The 23,051-nt window shown below is 52.0% G+C and overlaps 1 protein-coding gene across 7 annotated transcripts in view; it reads right to left on the bottom strand.

Moving 5' to 3' along the window:
* The window catches only part of CUX1 (cut like homeobox 1), a 366,343-nt gene that overhangs the window by 189,292 nt on the left and 154,000 nt on the right, over positions 1 to 23,051 (bottom strand). For all 7 annotated transcript variants that reach the window (XR_007147822.1, XM_047838946.1, XM_047838949.1 and 4 more), the window contains exon 3: positions 10,466 to 10,513. Coding sequence is in view for 6 of the 7 variants with exons in the window: in XM_047838946.1 (XP_047694902.1) it covers positions 10,466 to 10,513 (48 nt within the window). In the remaining variant the exon portion in view is untranslated. The remainder of the gene's footprint in view (positions 1 to 10,465; positions 10,514 to 23,051) is intronic.

Here is a 23,051-nt window from a genome sequence, read left to right as displayed (position 1 = left end):
TCTATTCTGCTGACGACGGTCGACCCAAGGGTTAGTCCGCCGAGTCATACTGGACTTCAGAGCTACGGGGCTTCTCGCCGACCATCCCGCCCACCCGCTCATTTTACAGATGAGCGAAGTCAGGCGGAGGAGGCCTGAGCTGCCCGAGGTTACCGGAGAGTGAGCGGCGGTGCCCGGGGCCAACTCCCAGGGCCTTCCAAGTCCCTGGGAAATGTTCTCTGGAATAAAGTCTTTGGACGTTCTGGCTTTATTTAGACATGGCCTTTAGATCTAAAAGCTTAAGTATGTAACAGGGCCACAGACACTGGCTACAGAACACCCTCAAAACTCTCAGTTCCTTTTAACGAATTCATAGAATATTTACCCACCGTTAATCCATTTCAGCTACTGGTGGATGGCAAATGGTTCCCAAGGGTGTTCGGGGGCCTCCGAGTGCTCTGGCCTTCCTCCCTCCCTCGCCCCCTCAGCCTTCCGGGCACCGGGAGCACCGCCCCTGCTCGGCCTGCTCTGCCTCACGCTCCTTCCCCAGCCCCGAGCTCGTCGCCATCTGACATCACTCCTCATCTTTATTACGCTTCCCTTCCCCGGAACGTGGGCTTCAAGGTAGCAGGGGCTTTGTCAACTGTATCCAGGGTTATATCCTTGGCTCCCGGTTGGCCCCGAGCTGTACATACTCAGGGGGTTTCACCGCATGAAGAAATAAACAGGTATCAGAGAGGCGGTGTGGAGTTTCACACGGCCCGGCCGCGGCTCTGAGTACTGTCGGTAGGTCACGCACACAGTGGGCCTTCAGGAGGACGGCAAGTTTCAAAAGATGATTTTGGCCGTCCGTGTGGGCCATGGAGCAGGGGACACAGGCGTGAAGCCCCCGTCTTCAGTTAACCAGGGCCCCCCACTCCTCCCAGGACTACAGATCAAGTTGTGGCAAAGCGTCTGCACGCGGGGGTATTTATGTAAGTGTGAGACACAGCACGGCGGGCAGAATCCACACAGGAGGGGCTGGTCAGAAGAGGGGGGCCGGAGGGATACTTGCAAAGCACGTTACGCGGCACCAACGCCCGAGGTCCTTATCAAAGACCGGGGAGGGTGACTGAGATGATGGAGGGCAGGTGCCCCCTCCCTGTTCCCCGAGCAGTATCGGACGGTACCAACGTGGGTCTCAGCCCTGCCGTGACCACCCGTGCGACTCTGGGTGGGTACTTTTCCTCTCTGGGCGTAGCTTTGCCCTCTGTGAAATAAGGATAGTGCTGCCCCCTGGCCCTCGCCCATCTAGTGGACACCTACTGCATGCTCGCTAGGGCCAGGCAGTGGGTCTACAAGGCCACGCAGACACAGAAAGTCTGGAGAGAGTGGTGGACACAGACAAACCCACAAAGACAATGAGAAAAGCGCTCCGGACAAAGGGACAAGGTGCTACAAGAGGAAGAGTTAGAACACCCTGGTTTGGACTGGCAGGCAGGGACCTCTTGATGGCATGACACCTGAAGAAAGCACCAAAAAGCGAGTAAGACGGGGCTGGGTGGAGGGCAGGACGTAGCCAGGCCAGGCACCCTGAAGGCTGAGGTCGGGGTTCCGTGCTTGCCTCAAAGGCAGTGGAGCCACAGAAGGGCAGTAAGCAGGAAGGGACCCGCTCCTGGCTGATGCGTGGAGCTAAGGTGGGGGTGGAGTGGGCAGGGGCCGGAACAGAGAACAGGGGTCTCAGTGGCAAACGATGGCTTTGGACGCGCTGTGGGGAGTAGGGATGGTAAGATGAGCAGATGAGGACGGCGGGAGGAAGGATGGCGAGTGAGGTGGACGGGAGGGAGCGGGTGTCCTAGATTTCCAGCCGAGGCTGCCGAGCGGACCGCAGAGCCATTGCTGAGAAGGGAAAGGAGGCAGCCAGAGACCCCAGCAGGTATGGGAGCTGGAGACGGGAGGGCTGTGGGCGAAGAGTCCTTTCCGGTGTAATACCTAAGGGGTAATATGCAAGAGGCAGTCTCGTGAGCCTGGAACACAAAGGAGAAGACCGAGTTAGAGACAGACTTGTGAGTTTCCAGCAGACGGGTCCCGGGAGATCGCACAGCACAGGACACCGTCATTCAGAGGTCTGAATGCAGAGGAGCTGCCCAAGAAGACTAAAAATCAATAGGCAGAGAAGTAGACGGAAAGTCTGGAAGGCATGATATCGTGGGATGTCAAAAGGGAACACATGGAGAGGAGCTGCCAGGAGGCCTGAATGTCCCTGACATGAGAGAGCCGAGGACCACAGGGGTCAAGGGAGAGGGGGCAGACGCCAGACCGGGGTGGGTCCGAGAGTAATGGGTACACGGGGGTGGAGACAGCTCTCTGGAGAAGCCTGGCCAACAAGGTTGGGAGACAGGGGCGCCAGGAGTTGGTTAAGCGTCTGACTCTCGATTTCGGCTCTGGTCGTGATGTCACGGTTTGTGAGCGTTTGAGCCCCGCGTCGGCCTTGGCACTAACAGTGCGGAGCCTGCTTGAGATGCTCCCTCTCTCTGTGCCCCATCCCCACTCGCACTCTCTCTGTCTCTCTCAATATAAATAAACTTTAACAGAAAATTAAAAGAAAAAAAAAGAAGGCGACAGCTTGGGGACAAGGGAGGCACTTGCCCACTCACTCTGTCTCAAGATGGAACATACTAGTGCTTACAGAATGCAGATGAGCAGAGACTGAAGACCCAGGACAGGGGTCCCCGCAGGGCTGTGGCTCCTGTGAGGGCAAGAGAGGAGGGTTCCAGAGCCCACGTGGAGGGACCGGTATTTGAGGAAGGGGCAGAGCCTTTCCAGTGCCGTGTAGACGGTGTGAGCACGTGCTTGGAAAGCACTTAGCACACAGCACTTGACTTGCTTGGTGTCCCACAAACGTCTTGGCGAACACCATTCACAACTGTGCTTTCCCCCCGGGCCCTCCCAGGTGCACGGCCTCCCCAGAAGCACCCACTTGCCGGGAGAGGAAAATTCATCATGGACAAAATGCAAAGGGGAGGGAGGATACTTGGTTCCTCCCGTGCGAAACTGTAATCACGCAGCCACCGCCTTCTAAGGGCGATTATTTCTTCTCCAAAGAAACAGCTCATGCTTACAAAAGAATACATCGGGTATAATTAACAAAACGAGCACCTGGGAGTAGGGACGCTTCCGTGACCCTTGAAACTTCGCCTGTGCCTCGCTATAACCTCTATTCTGAATTTCCTGTTTAACTCTTCCTTTACGGTTTCACTATGTCATAAAGGGACACACGTACCCCTGAACAACGTCAGCGCGGTAGTGCGCGTTTTCACGTCGTTAACTTTCTCTTGCTACGCTGTATTCCATCGTATGGATGTACCGTGCTTGACGTAATTCTTTCTACTGCTGATGGAAAGTGGGCTGTGTCTGCTTGCTTACTCATTTCCAACACTCCTGAACGTGCTTCCTGGGGCCCACGTTTCGGCTTATTTAGGACATATTCTTAGGAGTGGAACTGCTGTGTCAAGGTGAACGTGCTTCCTAAGCTTTAGTATCTGATGCCAGACTGGTCTCCAGAATGGCTACACAATTTACACTCCTATCTTGAGTTTTGGAGTTTGGCCAACCTGGCAGATAGGAGGAAGCTGCGATGAAATCATTTGAATTTGCGTTTTTCTGCTCATAAGGCTGGGTATCTTTTCATATACTTAGTGACCATTCTGATTTCCCCCTCTGAGGATGCCGTTTGTGGCTTTTGTCCCCTTTTCCTATGTCTTTTTCTTATTAACGGGACAAATTTTAAAATATTTTCTGAATATTAATCCTTTGTTACCTAAGTGTGTGGCAACTGTCTCCTCCTGGTTTGTGACTCGCGGCCAAAGATCCCTCCCCCCACCCATGACCTATTCAGTCTGGCCCTGGGGAGCACTGTTCATGTCAGAGACATTCGGTCTTTACGTAAGTCTGAATCTTTATTACAAGTTTCCAACAGATACTGTAAAATGTCTTCAGAAAGGTGGAGCATTTTCCTACACAGTTTGTGGGTTCGAGCCCCCCATCTGGCTCTGTGCTGACAGCTCAGAGCCTGGAGCCTGCTTCAGATTCTGTGTCTCCTTCTCTCTCCGCCCCTCCCCCACCTTCTCTCAAAAATAAACAAACATTAAAAAAAAACAACAAAAAAACTTATACGTTAAAATGTTAATGCGGTTAAATGTAACAATTTCTTCCTTTACGGTTTCTTATGTAAGAAATCCTCCCCAACCCAAAGTCATCATTATCTATATTTTCTTCTAAAAGGCTTAAAGTGTTGCCTTAAGTCTTCACCTGTATTTTGTGTTTGCATATGGTGTGAGGTATGGATCTCACTTAATTGCAAAAAGGTAACCAATTATTGGGGGAACCATTACTGAGAAATCCACCCTTACCTCACCGATCTACACTCCCATCTCTGCAATACTCGTGGCTTCTGTGGGTGCAGATGTCAGTTCCTGATCTTTTATTTTGTCCCATTACTGTATTTATATTTATCCCTGTGCCAATCACTGTAGCTTTCATCATCATCTGGCAGGGCAAAGCCTCCATTTTGCTCTGCTCTCTTTTAAATGTTTATTGATTTTTGAGAGAGAGAGAAGGAGGGGGGCAGGGAGACAGGGAGGATCTCTGCAGGAGAGGATCTGAAGCAGGCTCCATGCTGACGGTAGAGTCCGATGCTGGGCTCGAGCTCACAAACCATGAGATCGCGACCTGAGCTGAAACATCAGATGCTTAACTGACCGAGCCACCAAGGTGTCCCATCTTGTTCGTATTTAATACGACCTTCACCATTACTGACCGCTTGTTCTTGCTTTATCACTTCTGGAATTAGTTTTTCAAGTTTTCTGAAAAGTACTATTGGCATTTTGATTGGAATGACAATGACTCCCTCTAATCGACTTGAGGGAAATTGATCATCTTTAATTATAGTGGGAATTTCTATCCTTGAATACTTTCTCTCTCTCTCTCTCCATTTAAGTCCTCTTTAATGTCTTTCATGTTAAATAAATGATCTACTTTTTTCTCCAGGAAGAGTTAGTTCCTATGCATTATTATCTTTACTTCTAGGTAGGCTTTATTTTTTGTGGCTAACTCTAGTTGTGTCGTTTCTCAGTTTGCTGTCCATGTAGAAGTATGTCATTTCTTTTGCATATTGATTTTGTATCTAGCAACCTTGTTTAATAATTGAGGCTCACTTGGAAAATGACAGTTTTGTTCCTTCTCTGACAATACTTGATCTCTTTCTTGCCTCCCATGCTAGCTAAGACTTCCAGGACAAGGTTAAATAAAAGCAGTAATAGTACACATTCTTTTCTTGCTCCTGATTTTTAAGGGATTTTTTTTTAATATCACAGAACATAATGATCGACATAGGCTTTTGGCAAATGCTTTTCCCCAGATTAAAGACATTCTCCTCTATATCAGTTGGCTGGTAGTTTTGTTTTGTTTTGTTTTGTTTTGAAATCATGAATGGATGCTGAATTTTATCAAATTCTTTTCCTAGAACTATTATGATAATTTTTTCTTTAATCTGCTAATGACATTAATATACACTAATACCTTTTTCTAATGTTAAACCAAACGGTATTCTTGACATACATGGAACTTGATGGATTCCATTTGTGAATACTCTTTTAAGGACTTCTGGATATCTGTTCATAAATATGACTGACTTTGAATTTTCTTTTCTTGTACTATCCTTTACCGGTTTGGGTATCAAGGTGACGCTAGCTTCGCAAAAAGAGTTAGGGAGTGTTCTTTCTTTTTTTACTTTCTAAAGGAGACTGCAAAAGATTAGAACGTGTCTGTTTCACGGATGACGGACAGAACACTCCCTAAAAGCACCCATACCTGATGGGAATACTTCTGTAATAGTTACAAGGCTACTCAGGGTTTCTACTTCTTCTTTAATCAGCTTTAGTGCATTCTGGTATTCCGGAAATGTGTCCATGTTGTCTAGGTTTTAAAATGTTATTGGCATGAAATTGACTGTAATATTCCCTTACTATCTTTTTAATCGCTGCTGCAGCTGCAACATTATCCCTATTTCCATTACTAACATTTTCTTTCTTGATTTAGGAAGAAAGGTGGGTTGTCTATTGTAGTAGCCTCTTCAAAGAACCAGTTTTGGGGCTGTTTCTCTCTTCGGTCTTTTTATTATTATTATTGTTATTATTATATTTTTATTATTATTTATATTTGTTATTTCCTTCTTCCTGTTTCGAGTTTATTCTGTTGTACTTCTCTAACTTTTTAAGCTAGATGCTGAGCTCACAGGGTTTCAGTCTTTCATTTCCTTTCTGATACAAGCACCTAAGTTATTTCCTAAGAGGATTTTCTTCTCTGAGAACACCTGGCTTAAGCATCCGGCTCCCCGACGGCCAAGAGGAGTAGGCTCTAAGGCCACTCCTTCCCAGCTCAACCTTTTATACCAGGACCCCGGTCAGGGAGCGAAGCACGGAGAGGGGGAGACAAGTTACAAGACTTAGCACTTTCCTAGAGAGTGGGTCACTTTACTGAAAGGACTGTCTAAATTACTAGATTAAGATAAGTCTTAAATTGGATCGACCATCTAGGTTATTCCCCTTCCCCACACTGATCTGTTGGCCAGGCTCGTGAAACACACAAACTTAGGTATAGCAATCAATCAGTCAATCAGTCAGTCAAATTTCAGGGAGTGAAATGTGAAGACTTTGTTATAATAACTCTGAGTGACCATTACGATCCATAGTATTCCCTACTATTCAACCAGCTGTATAAATAGTTATTTACTAGTTTCTTTTTTCTTTTCTTTTTTTTTTTTAAGTTTTATTCATTCATTTTGAGAGAGAGAGAGAGAGAACACACTGGGGAGAGGCAGGGCAGGGCAGAGAGAGAGAGAAGGAGAGAGAATCCCAAGCAGACTCTCTGCTGTCAGTGCAGAGCCCAATGTGGGGCTCGATCCCACAAACTGTGAGATCAGGACCTGAGCTGAAATCAAGAGTCAGGTGCTTAACTGCCTGAGCTACCCAGGCGCCCCTCATTTGTTTTAAAGGTGTGTTCCAAGCAGACTTTCCGGCGTACCTCTTTCCTTATCAATACAACACAACCTGACGAGAGGATGGAGGCAAAATGTTTTAAAAACCACCTCCAGAGGAACCTTACTGCTCCATCATCTATTCTGTAGCCACTGTTGAAAGCCTCGAGACTTTTGAGCTTCTGCTGTGCCCGGTGCTGGGAAACAAGGGCCAGCAAGCCCAGGCACAGTGGTTGCCCTCACACGTTTTACAGGCTAAAGAGGACGAGGGACAAAGGGACAGGCGGTGCTCAGGCACGACGACAAACGTGTCGAAGCCATGTGGGTGCAACGGGAACACATGTGGAAGGGGCGTGGCCTATCATTTGGGGCTCAGGGGACACCTTCCTTGAGGAAGGGGCGCCCAAGCTGAAGGAGCCAGGTAAGGAAGCGGTTCTGCCTGTGCCAAGGCCCGGGGGCCGGCGAGGATGCCCCAAACACCAGGGCCTGACGGAAATTCAGAATGGCGTGTATCCAGCGATAGGGGTTAGGAGTGAGAAGAGTCTAGAAAGGCAAGCGGCCGCCCAAGCGTGCGGGTCTCATCTGCCTGGAAGGTGCCTGGATTTACACGGAGGACCACCAGGAAACACTGAAGGGGGTGACGGTCCTCTGGCCAGGCTAACGTCTCTCAGGACAGTCCGACACACCACGGAAACATGAATGTCTAGTTGTCCGAACACTTTATCTCGTTCTTTGGTTTTTTTCTTTCGGGGACCTCCACCAGCAAAGTGATCTACACAAATTCAAAGGCAAAGAACGTGTTCTCACCAACACCATATGCTGTTCCAGGGGAAACTCCAGCACTGGGGGATACACTCCAAGGATATATCCAATAAATAAAATCGCGTGCCACGGACACTGACAAAGGATACGAAAGCAATCCTCTGATTAGAGAGGGCAGCTTTGTAGAAACACAGGCCGAATGGATCCTGCTTCATTGGAGCACCAAGGCTTGCTGCCTTCTGGCCTTACTCATTGGAAAACCGACCCTGTACATGTGGTCCCCGTCTGCAGCTGCCCTCTGCTAGGAGAGTTCTTTCTTCAGAAACAAGCAGCACTTAGCCCTTTCTACTCAAATTAGCTTACTAGAAAGCACAGATTATTTCACATAAACAGAGCAATTAGCAGAGGCTTGGTAAATATTAGCGGTGCTATAAAAATATTTATTTTTCCAATAGCCTTTTAAAAAATAGGCAGATAAGAAATCTGGATGTCTCTCAGGCATTTCAAAATTAATATATCCAGAACCACAGCCATTACCCCATCCAGAATGTGGGGCAATCTATAATAAGTGTGTTAAATTCTCTTTTTAAAAAAATTTTTTTAATGTTTATTTTATTTTTGAGTGAGAAAGAGAGAGAGAGACCATGCAAGCGAGCGCAGGCAGGAGGGGGTAGGGGCAGAGAAAGAGGAAGACACAGAATCTGAAGCAGGCGCCAGGCTCTGAGCTGTCGGCACAGAGCCCAACACGGGGCTCGAACTCACAAACCGTGAGATCATGACCTGAGCTGAAGTTGGATGCTTAACTAACTGAGCCACCCGGGTGACCCAAGTGTGTTAAATTCTTAAAAATGACAGGGTGTAGAGGCAGTGTTTTATATTAAAAGAGAGATATGTGTGTGTGTGTGTGTGTGTGTGTGTGTACGTATATATACGTGGATGTATACATATACGTACACACGCGCGCGCGCGCACACACACACACACACACACACACACACACACACACACACACGCATATACATATACATACATACACCCACCCATCCCCAATCCAATGCATGAATCTGACTGAACCCCGGTTCAAGGGCAGGGCAGTTATAAAAGACATTTTAGGAATAACTGGGAGATAGATTTGGGACCAAATATTAGGTATCGTGGCGCATTACTTTCCCGGGTGAGATACTCAGGGTTACTGTGGTATTACCGGGGCACCTTACTTTTAGGAGACATAAGCATGGATGTGTTTAGGGGCACAGAGCGGGGCCACCTCAAAAGGGCAGGGGGAGCAAAATGGCAGCAAGCGGCGAGGCTGGGTAGAGGGCGTACGCGTGCCTGTCGCACTAGCCTCTCCGCTTTTAGGCGGATTGGAAATTTTTCAGAAAGAAGGAGAAACAAGCAAACACCCCCAAAACGGCACCCTGAGCTGCTGTGGCTGCAGAAATACTAAGCCACCGGGCCTCACGAAAGCCGCTGAACAGGGAAAAGAAGAGATCAGATCAATGTGGGCAGGTGTAAGGTGACAGTCTTGCTCAGAAAACGAGGCTCGGAGATGCAGTTCTGAAGAAAGGCAGTTCGTGTCCTTCCAGCCCTGGGACAGTGATAGCCTCTGAGCCTCGGGGAGCCGAGTGCGGGAGGGCTTCCTGCGGCAGGAGATGGTGAGCAGAGAAGGGCCCTCTGCTGCGTCCCTCCTGAAACCTTCGGCAGTGCCAACGGTGCCCGCTGCTTCCTGCCCTCTGCGGTCACCTGGAGAATCTGCCAAAGGGCAGCCCCCGCCCCCTCCTCTGGAGCCCCGGGCCCGGGATGCCGGCCTCCTTTGCTGCGGGGCCGAGAAGGCCCGCCCTGAACCTGCCGTCTCACTTGCGCAGGTCCGGCCCCCTCCCCGCGTTCTCTGGGCATCGGGAAGTGGCCCAAAAATAGAATCCCACGATCCTACCAATCTGGGTTCTCTGGAGGGCTCTGAAAAAGTCTTGTCCCCTCTCCTCAGTATTACCACTGCTGCCATCATTCCAACGGGAGAAGCGAAGAGCTGGGAACGGGTAACTCTGCAACCATCACAAAATTCCCGGTGTTCTCAAATTCACCGGGACCACACAAAGGGCCATGAAGGAGCTGGAGCGTCACCCACCTTGACCGCTCACGTCTCCAAGGGCTGTCCGCCATCTTGCCAGACGGCGCGGTCCCCGTCTGGAAGGACCCGACAGAGAGCTCTTGCTTATACTGAGCCCAAATGGACTCCTCGTGGCTGTTGCCAGCCTCAAGCAAGTGAAGATCCCTCTTCCCTCAGTAGCTGGGCGCGAAGGCACCGGCCTGCCCCACTGCATCCTCCCCACACAGGAGGCCTCCTGGCGGCTGCAGCCCCAGGCTAACTCCGGGAACCAGTGAGCCTGAGAACGTGCGGGCTCCCAGAGGCCGCGGTGTGGACAAACTCAGTCCACTGTGGGACGTGCACAGGCCGCCTCGCCCCTGGATCCACCACACCTTCTTCCATTGCGGACACGGCTTTGCTTTCCACGCGGGCTTTAATGGAGGACCCAGTGGAAACATCACACCGGGAAGCACAAAATCCACATGACATTGAGTTAGTGCGGCTGGGAGGGTTCCATCTGGGCAAGCCCCTTCTGTCAATGGCATTTACTTAATGAGAATAAAAAGAAAGCACGATGAACTACGAAGGGTGGCTCAGGGTATAAAATAAACATAAATGCTTACCTCCCCCTGGAAGCTCTTCAGCAGCGGCGCTACCTGCTTGCGCAAATCCTGGAGCGAGAGGGGCGCGTCAGGAAACAGCCATGGAGAAGGAAAGAGAAGGGAAACATTCGTTAAGTCCTCCTATCAAAACAGCTTTGAATTCAGTGATGACTGCCACTAGATAAAGCAATCTTGGTCCCTCCCCTGTCCGTTTCCTTCGGACAACATAAATCACGCCGACTGGCGCTCTGTCGTTTAAATGAACTTCCTCGAGAATACCATTAGATTTTATTTCTACCCCGTCCAGGTTAGACGCACCTCACCCCCCAACGCGCTAGGGATGCAAGTTTTTGCTCGTATGGGTCTGAGGTAACCTGCTTAGCATAAAACAGGAGTTAACGGTGTAGACTGGACTGAAAAGGTGTCTGAAAAGGATCTGGGGTCCCCGTGTCGCATTTTAGCTGTTGCCTTAGAGCGCTGTCACTCACTAGGAGATACATCTGTTTGGAAGCCATGTCTGACAGGGTCAATGGAAATTTCATCCCAAGACACCAGTCCACATTTTAAGACGATGGAACAGCCCAGAGGGAAGTCAGTATGAGTCTCCTCGAGAAGATTCTCTTTGAAATGAAATAACTGGCTGCGGCACAACATAGCGATTATCGTCAACACTACTGTATCGTAAACTTCAAAGCTGCGGGGAGACTAGATCTGAACTGTTCTCAACGCAACAAGGAAATGACAATCACGCGATGCGATAAAGGCGGTAGCTCGCGCCGTTACAGCAACGACGGGGCAAAATACAAACGTGCCGAACCAACACACCGGACGCCTCTGACTCCCACGACGTTGTGTCAGTTGTACTGACAAGTCAATGACGTGAGGCACGGACATCTGAGGTGTTCACTGAGCCCAACCTACGCGCCAGATCGGATTTAGTAAGTCTGGACCAAAGCCAGGTATCCGCATACTTCCGGGTTCCGGGCCTTAAGCACACGCCGACGGACACTGACTAGACCGGTGAGGACTGGACATGTGCCAACCAATCCAGAACACAAGAAGAAGGCAAAGCATTCTGTCAGGAGCCCCGGGCATGGTGGGGGGGGGGGGGGGACACAGAGGAAGGGTCAATTCAGATTAAGGGAGGTGAGGAGTGGTTTCACAGAGGAAGTGGCGTCCGAGCCGGGAAGGCAGGCAGGATCTTTGTAGGTCAGCTGCCAATGTGCCCGTCTGGGCTCTCGCCACCTCTAAACCGCTGAGCCGGGCCGTTGTCGAACCTACGGGCGCTACCAAGCAAAGGAAGGGTCTGGATGTCTGTCCACAGCTCCTAGGTCAGAACCACGTCCGGAAGACGGAAGGCAGAAGGCGGGGGCCCTGATTCCAAATTCTGGCCTCACCACCCACGGGAGCTCGGGATGCCGGTTCGCCTCCCAAAGCTCAGTTTTCTCAGGTCCACATGCTCAAGGGTCACGATGGCCTCCCCGAAGAGGGGATCAAGTGTAATCCACATGGGTAGTATTGCTCCTGACACACGGCAAGTACTTAATAGTATGAACGACTTTTTATTATTATGAGTAACATCGCCACTACCATTCGGGGAAAAGCTTTCTAGCAAATTTTTTAAAAGTTATTTATTTATTTATTTATTTATTTATTTACTTATTTTTAAATTTATTTTATTATTTTTTTATTTATTTTATATTTATTTTATTTATTTTTGAGAGACAGACCACGAGGAAGAGAGGGGCACACAGAATCCGAAGCAGGCTCCAGCTCCGAGCTGTCAGCACAGAGCCTGACGCGGGGCTCGAACCCACAAATTGCGAGATCGTGACCCGAGCCGAGGTCGGTTGCTTAACCGACTGAGCCACCCGGGCGCCCCTCTAGCAAATTTAGAGTTATCCTAAATCGATCGGAGTGCACAGAAGACAGCCTTTTCTGGCATCGGGATTTTCAAGCATCACTTGAAGGTGGATGAGGAGGGAATTCACGGACCCCGGAAGGGGTGGGGGCTGAGCGCCCGGCCTCTCCCGCGCTGGGGTGCTGGGGTGGTCTAAGTAGCCCGGCCCTGGGCCTGCTCGCCGCCCCCCCCCCCCCCCCCCGCCCCGAGGTGAGCCGTCCTTGTCAGCTGCACGTCTGGCACCTGCTCGCTCTTTCAGCGACTGACTGACAGCGTTTTGTGCTCCTTTAGCCAAGCACCTGAGCCAAAGGGCCCTTCGGTCATAAGCTCGGACCCACCTCACTCACTCGCCGAGCCGAGCACTATTAGGGAGCACTATCAGCAAGGACGGCTCCGGGTATTTAGTGCTCCAGCGTCCTCGGTGGTTTTCCTCTGGACCAGGGCCCCTACCCCTCCTGGGTCGTGAGGCCTTCTGAGAATCTGAGGAAAGCGAGCGATGCTTCCCTCAGGGATACTGTCCGGCAAATCACCCCACCGTGGCCTTCCTAAAGCCTCCCCCCAGAACCCAGGTTAGGACCCTGAGGAACCCTTGCCCCCGCCTGAATCACTTAAAGCAACTGAATTTAAGAATTCAGTTCCTCGGTGGCAGGAGCTACCTTTCAAGTGCTCGGCAGCCACGGGAGGCTGGCGGCCATCGTGCCAGATGCCAGACGCGGAGCACCTCCCTCACTGCAGAGTCGGCCATGAGTCGGGGCTGTACCATCAGCTCTGGGCCAGACACAGCTAACTCACGTTATTCTGGATTGTAACCCCGCCAAGGTATCTGATCAAGAAGTATCCGGTTTCCCTTTTAATTATACGTCTTCCTCTAAGTTGCATCCCTACGGGTGACGCCAGTATTTCCGTGGAGAAGTCCGCGCTTTCGCTCCTCCCCGGGACACGGGTGGAGCGCTCCCCAGGGCCACCGTCCACGGCATGCCCCTGCCACAGGCTGGGGGACCTCTCTGCCACCTGCTGAATTAATTCCTCAGCATCCAAAGACCCTGATCCTTTGCAAATGCAGCCCGCTCATGTGGAGGTGGAAATGCATCATCTTCCGTGTTTTTGCGCCAAGTTCGACGACCAAAACCAATCAGACTCTTCACCAGGCTCTTCCTAAATAAATAAGGCCATCTGTGCTAGGCCCACTATCGGCCCCCAGGGACGCCCACGTCCTGATCCCCGGGACCTGTGGCTCTATTAGGCTACGTGGTAAAAGGGACTCTGCAGATGGCAGTCGGGGGCCCTGAGTCTGGGATACGCGCCTGGATCCCAAGCGAGCCGGAGGCAGGAGGGAGGAAGGGGGGTGAGAGCCCGAGAGGGTGTGACGGTGAAAGCGGGGGTCAGAATGACAGGGGTGGATGCCAAGAGGCGCAGGCGGCCTGGGAAGCTGCAGGCGCCTAGAGAATGATTCTCCCTGGAGCTTCTTCTTTTTTTTTTTTTAATGTTTATTTATTTTTGAGACAGAGAGAGACAGAGCATGAGCAGGGAAGGGGCAGAGACAGAGGGAGACACAGAATCGGAAGCAGGCTCCAGGCTCTGAGCTGTCAGCACAGAGCCCGACGCGGGCCTCTAACTCACGGACCGCGAGATCATGACCTGAGCCGAAGTCGGACGCTTAACTGACTGAGCCACCCAGGCGCCCCTCCTTGTAGCTTCTGAGAGAATACAGCTCTGCCAACACCTGGCTTCAGCCCCGTGGCACCAGTGTTGGCCTTCTGATCCCCGGCACTGTTGGATGAGGAGTTTCTGATGTTTTGAGCCAGCAGGTCCGCGGTGCAGCCACAGGAGACCCTACTACGACACCGTCTCACTTAGCCCGTGTCCCTCTCGGGAGGACGCAGCACAGAGGACAAAAAGGGCGGGGAACGAGGGGAGATCACCTCTGGGTCCCGGGCAGGGTCAGGGGTAAAAGCCTATGTTGCGACCGCGAGGAACGAGCCACGCTTCTTTGGCAGAAACCCGCGACCACGGGTAATGACGCGGAGGTCTGGGGTGGAGGCGGGGAGAGCCCGGGGACTCTGGGCTGACCCCTTTCCCTCCCCCTGCGTCCCCGAGGCCGGGCCAGGCAGGCAGGACGGGCGCCCGGCACCGCTCTGGTCACAGACTGCAGACACAGGAGGATGGCGAGAGCGCATCTGTTGCTGGTTTTCTAAAAAAGCCGACTTCGGGGAAGGTGACGGGCTATTGAGGTGCGGCTGTGGTCGCCGGTGTTCTCGCCGGGCAGCCCGGCACTAGGGTGCGCATCCCAGCAGGTAAAGAGCTGGCGAACTTTCCCGAGGCGGCACCGGCACGGTTCGCGGCACGCAAGCTCCGCTTTCACACGTGCGCGGCGAGTCCCCCTCTCCGAGGCCACAGAGCCACGCGAATCTACTATGTACAAGCAAGATGTAAACAGCTCGAGGACGGGAACTCAGCGTGATGCCCATCTCACGACCGCTGCAGGGACGGCCCTTGGCTTTCCAGGGAGCTATGGCTGAGCCCCCGCCCCACCGGCAGGTAGTCGGGGGGCTCTGGGGGCAGGCGGCGGGCCTGCCTTGCCGGTCCGACGGCCGGAGGCACCTGCTGGGCCTCGGACTCTGGAGAGGGGACTCCCAAGGCTTTCAACGGGTCTAGATCTGGGCCTGCAGAACCGAGGCAGCCAGGCCCCGGTGTCCGTCACAGGATGTGTTTCCTGTCGCTTCCCACTGGGAGTCTGTAAGGGCAGGAGCGATCCTGTTCCTTCCGGACCGAGGGCTGCTTGAGGGCAGGGAATGGGTTGTAGTCCTTCCCACAGTCCCACATCCCGCACCTCCAGCACCCGAGCGGGGCTGGATGATATTTTGCCAGGGAAGTCTAGGCGTGGGACGCTTCAAAACTCCAGAGGTTGGGGGCGCCTGGGTGGCTTAGTCAGTTAAGAGTCCGACTCATGATTTTAGCTCGGGTCACGACCTCACAGTTCACGAGATTGCGCCCACGGTCAGTGCAGAGCCTGCTTGGGATTCTCTCTCTCTCTCTCTCTCTCTCTCTCTGTCTCTCTCTCCCCCCCCTCCCCCCGGCCCTGCTCATGCTCGCTCTCTCCAAGTAAATAAATAAATAACAAAACAAAACAAAACAAAGGGTGGACTGAGGAAGCCGGTCACATTCAGGGGTCAGTCCCACTCCCTGGGGGTACAGGGGGAGGGTGGCGGGTGCGGCCCGGCCTGATGCACACGGTGCCCTCTGCAGCCCACGGCCTGGTTGCAGCCCAGAGAGCGGACGTGACGTCGGGCTGCACTTCCAGGAGCACTGATCTCAGTCTCCTGTGTGTACGGCAGGGGCCTGGCACACAGGCGGGACTCGAAAGACACGGGATGGGTGCAAGAGAGAGAGAGAGAGAGACAGAGAGAGACAGAGAGAGACAGAGAGAGACAGAGAGAGAGAGAGAGGCTGAACGCCCCGTCCGAGCGCATCAAGACCCGGGCGCGTTGAGAGGGGGCCTGCTGCGGGGCCCGGTCCGCAGTCCAGGCCAGCGCCACCACTGCCAAAATCCGGGTGCCAACCTCCTAGGTGACTTAGAACTCTCCAAAGCCATGTTGAAAAAGCAAAAAGAACCAGATGAAATGAATATCCCCCCAATATTTTCATTTCCTGCCCCATCAATATAGAAGTTATTAGCAGAGAACAGATACTTCTGGTACTAAGCTTTATGACACCTGGGGGGCATTTTACGCCTCGGCACATCTCTCTTTGGACCGGCCGCATGTCAAGTGCCACCCCCCCCCCCAGCCCCCATCTCATGGAGCAGCCCAGGGCCGATTCACAAATCGGGGGTCTCCTGGGAGAGACGCTCGGGGCTAGCCAGCTCTCGCTCTCTCAGCCGGTCGGAGGCAGAAGTGAAAGAACAGGAATGGAGAGAAGCAGGAGGAGAGCGGGGAGAGCAGAGGTCAGGAGGAGGCGGTTCCGAGAGGGCGAAGGTGCTCGCTTCTATCAAACGGCATCACAGACGTGAGGCTCGTGGAAAGCTCTGGATTTGGCTGCCAGGGAGGTCCCGGGAATGCTGAGCGCCCCCTGAATGGAGTTGGGGGTAGAAGCCAACCTGTGAGGGGCTGAGGGGCTGGGGCTCTGAGCTCTCAGGAGAGAGGTGGAAAGGGGTGGGGGGAGCAGGTCTCGGGCAGAGTTGACAACAGTTCTCACTGAGCATGCCCTACGCGCCGAGCGCTGCGGCAGGGACCTCAGACGTGCTAGGGTCACCGCTGTTCGCAACAGTCCTGCCGACAGAAGGGACGGACCCCTCCATTTCACAGATAAGGACAGCTGAGGCTCAGCAGGGGAGGAGCACTTGTCCAAGGTGCCACAGCCAGAAAGGAGGACGTGACCCCAGCTCTCCAAGGCCTGTGCCACGGTGAGATTTTGTACAGGAGTCAATCGCCTTGACCAGGTGTGGGCACAGGGATGACATCTGGGGGCCACCTGGATGGGGATATGGAGTCGGGGACTCCTCTGTCACTCAAGAGTCTTATAATGGGCCCAAACTCTGAGGGGAAATGGTAAAACTGGACGGGGTCAGAGAATGTAAAAGGTGGCGGGGCCGAGGCATCTGGAACCACCGTGGAGGACGGAAGAGGCAGGGAGAGGGGGTGAGGGCACAGAGGCCTTGGTGCAGGGTCCGGATGGTACAAGACCCGGGCACCCTGGAGTCGAACCCACAGAACGGCGCCTCTTACCAGGCTTGCCTCTGTCTACCCCACACCCCGCCAACCCGGGTCTGGGCCTGCCTCACGAAAACACCAGCTGTGAGAAGTAGAGGAGGTGACCGAAGTATTCCTGAGTTCTGGCGCTGCATTCTGGGAAGGCAAAGAGAGCCGAGCCTCCCATCGTGACCGTAAAGGAAGTAAACTCATCTCCACTGTCCCTGCTGTACGCAACCCGCTGTATTCTCGCAATTATTCCTCCGGGAACAGTCCCGTCGCGCGACAGACTTGCTTAAAGAACCTCTTAAGATGTTAAAGCTGGATGTGTGTGTCGGCACTTACGCGTGTACATATGTTTCAACAGCTCTAGAGAGGGGCGCCCGGGTGGCTCAGTCGGTTAAGTGTCCGGCTCCTGATTTTGGCTCAGGTCACGATCTCACGGTCCGTGAGTTCGAGCCCTCCGTCGGGCTCTGTGCTGACAGCTCAGAGCCCGGAGCCTGTTTCGGATTCTGTGTCTCCCTCTCTCTGACCCTCCCCTGTTCATGCTCTGTCTCTCTCTGTCTCAAAAATAAATAAAAAAAAAAAAGTTAAAAAAATTTTTTTAAATAAATAAATAAATAAACGTTAAAAAATTAAAAAAAAAATAAAACCTTAATAATTTAGGGGTACCCACTTCACCCAGTGACAGGCTTTGCAGTGCGGTTTTCAATTCGCTTTGAGTCTGTACCATTTATTGAGCAAAAAGCAGCAGACATCTTAATGCACAGAGTGACGTCCTCAAGATTGTTACTATCGATGTCTGTTGGCAAAGCCAGAAAGGCGCATTTCAACCTCCTCTCCCCCGCGTTCATTCCAAATAATAAGCAATGTTTATCGAGAGACGCTTCCAGGTGGAAAGGATTTTCGTTGTTCTCCACACCACGGATTCGCAGCTCATGTTTTAGATCGGAAAGCTGAATGGTGCAATGTGATTGAGGAAAGTTTCTGGGTCATGACGATCCTTGGAGAAAATCGTTCTGATTTAAAAGCCCCAAACAAAACAAAACAAGACCACCACGTGGCACTCAGCGGCCCCACTTGTGAGCTACAAGTGGAAGACGTCCCAAAACGCAGCGTGTGGCGCTGGCTTTCTGCCCATTCAGGGCACTTGGATAGTTTCTGGAAGGCTCTGTTCCCACTTTGGGGCCTGGTATTTGCTCTACCGTTCCCAGGGCCGGGCTTATCACAGAATCTCGTACCACAGATTCGGCGCTGGTGGCCACCAAGGTCTACCTCTGTGCCCAGGAAAAGAATGGTGCCCAGGACACGGCTGTTTAGGCTTTGAAGGACAAGCAGGTGAAGGGGGACAGCCTGGCTGTCGCGGCTGAACGAAAAGAGGCTGTGAATCACAAACACATCTTCCATCATAAAACGGTGTCTATTTTCAAAATATCGTATGGTCCTGATTTCTCAGGATGTTTTACTCAATTGCACAATGTCCCTTTCGCTTCGGCTCTGCGGTGTTAACTCATGTGTACTTCTGTGAAATGACACCGTAACACTCACAGCTGTCTAGCTGTGTCCCTCAGAGGTACCTCATCCTCTATGGTGGTGCCCAGGAGTGGGTCCTGTCTTCTCTGGGGACAGCACGGCCTTCCCAGGAGTACTGGGCGGGGGGCAGGGGGGGGGACAGTGGAGGCGCTGGGCCAGGTCGCCTCTGAAAGGCTCAACCAGGGCTGTCACAGGATCTGTCAGGGACCCAGCGGCGGCAGCAGTGGCTACCCTTGGGCGACTGTTTCAGAACCACCTTGGCCCAGGGCCACTCTCCATGCTCCCCTCTCCACTCAGTTCACATTTTTAGAAGATTTTTAATGTTTATTTTTATTTTTGAGAGAGACAGAGAAAGAAACAAGTGTGAGCGGGGAAGGAGCAGAGAGAGGGAGACCCAGAATCCAAAGCGGGCTCCAGGCTCCGAGCTGTCAGCAGAGAGCCCGACCCGGGGCTCGAACCCACGGACTGCGAGATCATGACATGAGCCGAAGTCAGATGCTTAACCGACTAAGCCACCCAGGCTCCCCCGTTTCAGTTCACATTTTGCTGGCTGTGTTTGGATGGTGAAAGGTGGGAGGGGAATAACCCCTGCTAGAGGCCAGGCTAAAGTAGGAGACTGGCTTGCACTGAAAACCCTCTTAATGCTTATGCATGCATCAGCTGAATGCATGTTACACACCCACCTGGGGCTGAAAAAGTGATCTCCAAATGAGTTTACTCACCCCCCCGTTTCCCCCTTCCTACTCACGCCTCCAAGGGAGAAAATGCTCATTTGAAAACGTTTTAGGTATATATTCAGTATATGGCAGAGTAAAATGTAGTATCGTCGTAAAATGTAGTATCGTCACACGTAAGATGTACCACGATTTTATGCCACATCAAGGAAAAGGTGTTGCTTATAAAACTGAAGTCACTGGGGCGCCAGGTGGCTCAGTCGGTTAAGTATCCGACTTCAGCTCAGGTTGCGATCTTGGCAGTCTGTGACTTAGGGCCCCGCGCTGGGCTCTGTGCTGACAGCTCAGAGCCTGGAGCCTGCTTCGGATTCTGGGTCTCCCTCTCTCTCTGCCCCTCCCCTCACTCACGCTGAGAATGAGAAAGGACAAGTGTGCCGGTCGTTGGCACAGAGGGACGATGGCACACCGGGGTTCACGGTACTCCTCACCCTATCTTGTGTATGTTTGAAACAGAAAGCGTTTTTAGATTTCACTCTGAGAGACACCAAGCCTTCAGCTGACTGATCCCAGGGAACAGGCAGGGGGAGATTCATGAGGTTGGGGGGGGAGGGTCCGTCCGCTCTTAGATCACAAGGTGCCAGCTAGTCACCCGTCACCTCCATCAGGTTAACCTGGAAATCGAAGGGTCAACTGGTCCAATCTCCGACCTGTCTGTGGTGTCCCGGCCACGCGGCTTGCCCTCCCAAGGCCACTCCCGTCCCCTCCTGGGTCAGTCATGGTGTCAGGATGCGCCTCGTCGTGGATCACAGATTTCAAACACCGAGCTGGCGTGTCTTCCCTCTGGACCAAATGCCCCCCCAACCATTGTTGTGGGACCCCCTCGGCAAAGCCCTCCCGCCTCCGGAGGGTACAAACGCTCAGATTCTAGCTGCTAGAGGTACAGCTGACACAGAAGCTGGATAGGGGTAACTGGATGGGCTCATTTCCTTTGGACACCAAGAAACCCCTATCCCGAGGATTTTCTTAAAGAAAAGTATGAATACATTTATTTTCCGAAATGGGGCCCACCATTTAAAAGTACATTAACACACACTAAGTGCAGCATTAGGTGAGAGAAAAATACTGCAGGTTAACGGAACCATAGCTTTGCTGAGAAGTAATCAGAAATTGGGGATTTATTTTCTTCCAACCAAGATCCTCATCGGACTGAATGGAGAAAATAGGGTTTCTTTTCTCCATCTTAAGGCCAAAATGCTGAAGACAGACTTCAAAACACTGGGCTACTGATTCTTTCTTCTGAGGTCTTTGGGGTTCTCAAATACCCTGATGATGTCTGAACCATCCTTACCAGCAAAGAAAAACCCACGTGGTGCACCATACCAAAGGCTGGCCTTATGGACGGTCACAGAACAGTCTGCTTTCGTATTGATAAGCCATCCCTTCTACAGATACGTCTATGCATCTTTGTCCGGTGTATTTTTATAAGGTCCCGGTGGCACGAATGAAAGAATCGTAGTTATCCGTAAAAGAAAAAAATGTTCTTGGCCTTTATTTCCCTGGACGCCACTTAGATTTAAGGAATTTCTCCCTTACCGCGTCCGGCGGATCACGGCCCAGGTGTGGAGGTTCTGAACCCAGACAACGTATATTGTACGATGCACACGCTGTCCAGCTCAACTTAAGATACAGTTCGGTGAAGAGGGACGTTTCTCTCTGTGCCGCGATACTGAAACCGCTTCCCGACTCATCATCGGAAGGTGAATCATGCGGCTATCAATGGAGCACCCTACTTTTGGTGACTTTTAGAGATGAACGCGTACTCCCCGCAGTCCTTGTGATAGAAAAAGGTAATGTTAAATGGCATTTAAACTGAAGTGTTAAATAAAAAATATGTTTCTATACAACAGCAGACAGTATGTCCTGGCAATTTCTCAAAGATTGTAGTTCACAGATTTGAGAAAATTCCATTAGCTTTAATTATTTATCAGCAGTCAATTTAGATTACTGTTCTTGACCTATTTTTACAGTGTATGGGCCACCCGGCAATGAAATAAATGAATAGTCCTTTTCTACAGTGGCTGATTTTCTGAAATAATAGAAATCTAGTTTAAGGAAGGGAATGGAACCCCAAACATGTAATTACCACAATATATAACCTGCCACGCTGCCTTTGTAGCTGGATAAAGTGCACATCTTTGTGAGTTTTTTGGTTATTAAATGAGATTATCTTGAAAGGGATAAACTCACTCATGCTATAATTTCTTCCCATTTAAATTTCTTTGCTCCATTTAAAACATGTTCTGTATCTTGGCAAAAAGTCTCTAACACTGATGGATATGCCTTAAGCACTGTGCCTAATGAAACCGCGTAATGGGAAGGCCCGGCTTTGAGGAGCCGGAGGGGAGCGTCTGCGGGGCTCGAGGGGAGGGTTCCCGGTGGGGAGTGCCGAGGGCCAGCCGCGGGCACGGGAAGGCAGAGGGGGGCACCGCTGGGTCCCTGGGCAAGAGCAAGTGGTGTCCTTCCTTCGAAGACTCGTTTGATGATGAGAAGTGGCAGGTTGATCAGACTGGTACGCTTGAACTTGGACCTAAGGTGATAAGGGCTGGGGACGGTGCCCAGATTCGAGACGCAGAGGCCCTGCTTTGAAGCAAAAACAGATAGTGCCTCGTGGCGGCCCAGGAGTTACGGGACGGCCCAAAGGTCGCCAAGCCAGTGGTTCTCAGAGTGAGGTCTGGGGACTCCCGGCTCCCCGAGATCCTTCCAAGGGTCCACGAGCTCCCAACTATTTTTGTGATTCGCCTTTTCCACTCTCATTGTCTCCCGAATGTCCGTGGAGTTTTCCGGATGCTCTGTGATGCGTGATGAGGTCATCACTCTGATGTGATGGCATGTGGGCTTGTGTCTTCTTGTGCTTTAAAAAGTCTCAGTTTCGATCTCTAACACACCACTGCTGATGGATATGCACCCTGACACAAAAGCTCTCTGGAGTCAATTTTAAGAGACCAAGATGTTTGAGATACGGCAGCTCTAAGGTTTCTGGGCTTGGGGCAGAGACGTGCATCCGGCGGCCGGCAGGTCAAGGCTGTCTGAGGATCTGCTGGCGTCCCGGGAACCAGCTGGGCCGGCCAGCCGCCTCTGGGCCCTGAAGCCCTCCCCCAGCGTCCCGTGGCGCCCGCCGGCCTGAGGGCTTGGAAACGCTGGCTGTCGCAGCCTGGGCTGGCGTCTGCCCTGCCCGGGGGCACAGGGACTTCCTGCCAGGGCTTTGGGTGGCCGGGGGAAGAGGCAAACTCAGGTTCCTCCAACCAGTATTCTAAATACCCTCTGATTTGCCTTTAGGTCACTTCTGAATAAACGCTCATGCCTAAACTCTTGGTTTTATTTCAGAACTTTGAAAACACTGCTGTGATTTGTTTACGTATCTACACATCACTGGGTTCTGAGTCTGTCAAAGAGAGGAACCACGTGTTGGACGTCTAACCCACTATAAAACCGTTCAAGCCTTTACTACGGGCCAGGGAGTGAGCTCGTCGCTGCCTTCGTGGGGTTTATATTCTGTGTGAAAGATGACTCGAGTCCGGATTCCCAGCAGACAGCAGAGGGGCCACGCACACCCCAAGTCTGCTCCCGGGGCCACTGACGGTGTGCAGCCTGCGGACTGAGTAAGAAAACGAGTAGATGCTCAGACGCATCATCAGCCCTCTGACCTTTTATGGGGTCATGTACCAGACAGGGGACCTGCCCCAGAGGTGTCTTTTTACCCTGGGGCTCCTCAAAAGAACCAGGAAGCGTGACTGTACTTCACCACACGCGCC

Source organism: Prionailurus viverrinus, chromosome E3, assembly GCF_022837055.1.
Source record: "Prionailurus viverrinus isolate Anna chromosome E3, UM_Priviv_1.0, whole genome shotgun sequence".
In the NCBI taxonomy this organism is placed as follows: domain Eukaryota; kingdom Metazoa; phylum Chordata; class Mammalia; order Carnivora; family Felidae; genus Prionailurus; species Prionailurus viverrinus.
This window is presented reverse-complemented; position numbering and strand designations above follow the sequence as displayed.